At 41.3% G+C, this 1,761-nt stretch overlaps 1 protein-coding gene across 1 annotated transcript in view; it reads left to right on the top strand.

The window, feature by feature from the left end:
* Nucleotides 1-318: 318 nt before the first annotated feature.
* mybbp1a (MYB binding protein (P160) 1a) overlaps nucleotides 319-1,761 on the top strand; it is a gene marked incomplete at its 5' end in the record, with an annotated part of 26,499 nt that continues 25,056 nt past the window's right edge. Inside the window, 5 exon segments of the mRNA XM_014016669.1 lie at nucleotides 319-414; nucleotides 947-1,030; nucleotides 1,124-1,198; nucleotides 1,290-1,397; nucleotides 1,477-1,667. Coding sequence (XP_013872123.1) covers nucleotides 319-414; nucleotides 947-1,030; nucleotides 1,124-1,198; nucleotides 1,290-1,397; nucleotides 1,477-1,667 — 554 coding nt within the window.

Below are 1,761 nucleotides of genomic sequence, written 5' to 3'. Positions count from 1 at the left end.
TTTCTATAAGAATAACTTATTATTTAATATTTCTATAATAAATAGTGTCATTGATTTGCTTGGATCAAGYATTGAATTTTGCACCCCTGTATCTGTTTGTCTCCCTGCTGTAAAGACACGGTGAGGTAAAATGCACAATTAGATATTAGTAGAAAACAATGAACCAACTGACACCAGTTTCTAATCTTTTTTTTTTTTTGCTAATTAATACAAATTAAAGACACCAGAACTGGTCCACATCACGTCCTGTAAGTGAGGTGTTCCAGTTAGACTCAGCTGAATCATTTCTTGATGTTCTGTGTTGTTTCTGTKCTGCAGGCTGATGAGCTGGAGTACACGTTCAAAAGGCTGGTTGATGGACTCGCCCACACCCGGGAGACCGCAAGACCCGGGTTCAGCCTGGCTCTGGGACAGGTGAGTGGACCCCAGACCCGGGTTAACACCATCTGTGGGTCAGTTTGGGAAAATAAATCAAAAGTTTCTCACTGTCTCTTTAAGATTTCTAACCCTGTTGTTCATAATATTAATAATAATATTGTATTTTATATTCATTTTTCAGTTTCTAACCCTGATTTATTCATTTCAACCAGTTTTTTTTGGCAGAGTTTCCCCAAAAAATTGTTTTTTTYCCAAACAAATAAAAAGTTAACTAGCAGGCACTTTTTTGCTTTATCAGCGGGATTTTATTGAGTTTTTAAAGCTGCAAAACAGCAATATTTGGAACATAACACTGAAAATCTATATTCAAAAGACTATTTAAAACATATTCAGTATCATTTAGCCCAAGCTAAATGTTTTTTAATTCCTGTTTTTATATATATATTCTGCATTTTCTCGGATTATTTTAGCTTTAACTGATTGTAAGGTGGTGCTTTAGGTTAAAACTCTCCAGTAAGTGAGCCAAATTGTAAATATCTGACCTCTGAATGGTGTTTTTCTCTCTCAGGTCTTGAGTGCCTTTAAAGACGTSTCCCTGCAGAGCATCCTCGACAGAATTAGAGACAGACACAACCTTCAGGCTGTGAAAAAGGTGAGCTTTCACTTTTCTGTCGTTTGTACTCAATTGGGWCCAAAAAGTTTTATAAATGYTTTTAAGTGTCAAAATCYTGTTTTTGTTTTTCAGAAACTTGGCAGAAATGCGATGTTTGGAAACTTGTTCGGTGTCCTCGCCATTCATCAGTCGGGACGCCTCGTCCAAGTACGTTTAGTTTAGTTTGGACTGTTGATCCCGATCCAGTGTGTGTGTTCAAAGAGTTTTTTAATCTAAGTTCTGTCTCGTGTCTCTGCAGGAGCCAAAGGTGGTTCTGGGATGCGTGCAGCTCCTCCAGAGTCTGAGCCAGCACAAGCAGCACCTGAAGGACCTTCCCAGTAAGACCATGATGGACATCCTCACCGAGGTAACGTCTGCTGCAGGCTCACAGCTTTACGTATCCTAACGTGCCGCTCGTAAACCCGCTCACATGTCGCCTCCTTCAGATCCCAGAGGAGGTGTTTGAGGAGGTCCTGCTGGGGGCTCTGCAGGCGGACCTGAAGTCAGCCTTTAGCGCTCCAGAGTCGCTGCAGCTCCTGTTGGTGGCGCTGCAACGCTTCCCGCAGGCTCTCAAACCCAAGAAACTGAAGAAGCTGCTGGGTTCTGCCACCATCATCACTTCTGACAACATCCCCAAGTAAGAGCTCAGTTCAGCTCAGATCTTCTTCTTCTTCTTCTTCTTCTTCTTCTTCTTCTTCTTCTTCTTCTTCTTCTTCTTCTTCTTCTTCTTC

Source organism: Austrofundulus limnaeus, unplaced genomic scaffold (assembly GCF_001266775.1).
Source record: "Austrofundulus limnaeus strain Quisiro unplaced genomic scaffold, Austrofundulus_limnaeus-1.0 Scaffold151, whole genome shotgun sequence".
Classification (NCBI taxonomy): Eukaryota; Metazoa; Chordata; class Actinopteri; order Cyprinodontiformes; family Rivulidae; genus Austrofundulus; species Austrofundulus limnaeus.
The sequence above is the reverse complement of the archived record's forward strand: the minus strand, read 5'-3'. Positions and strand labels throughout refer to the sequence as shown.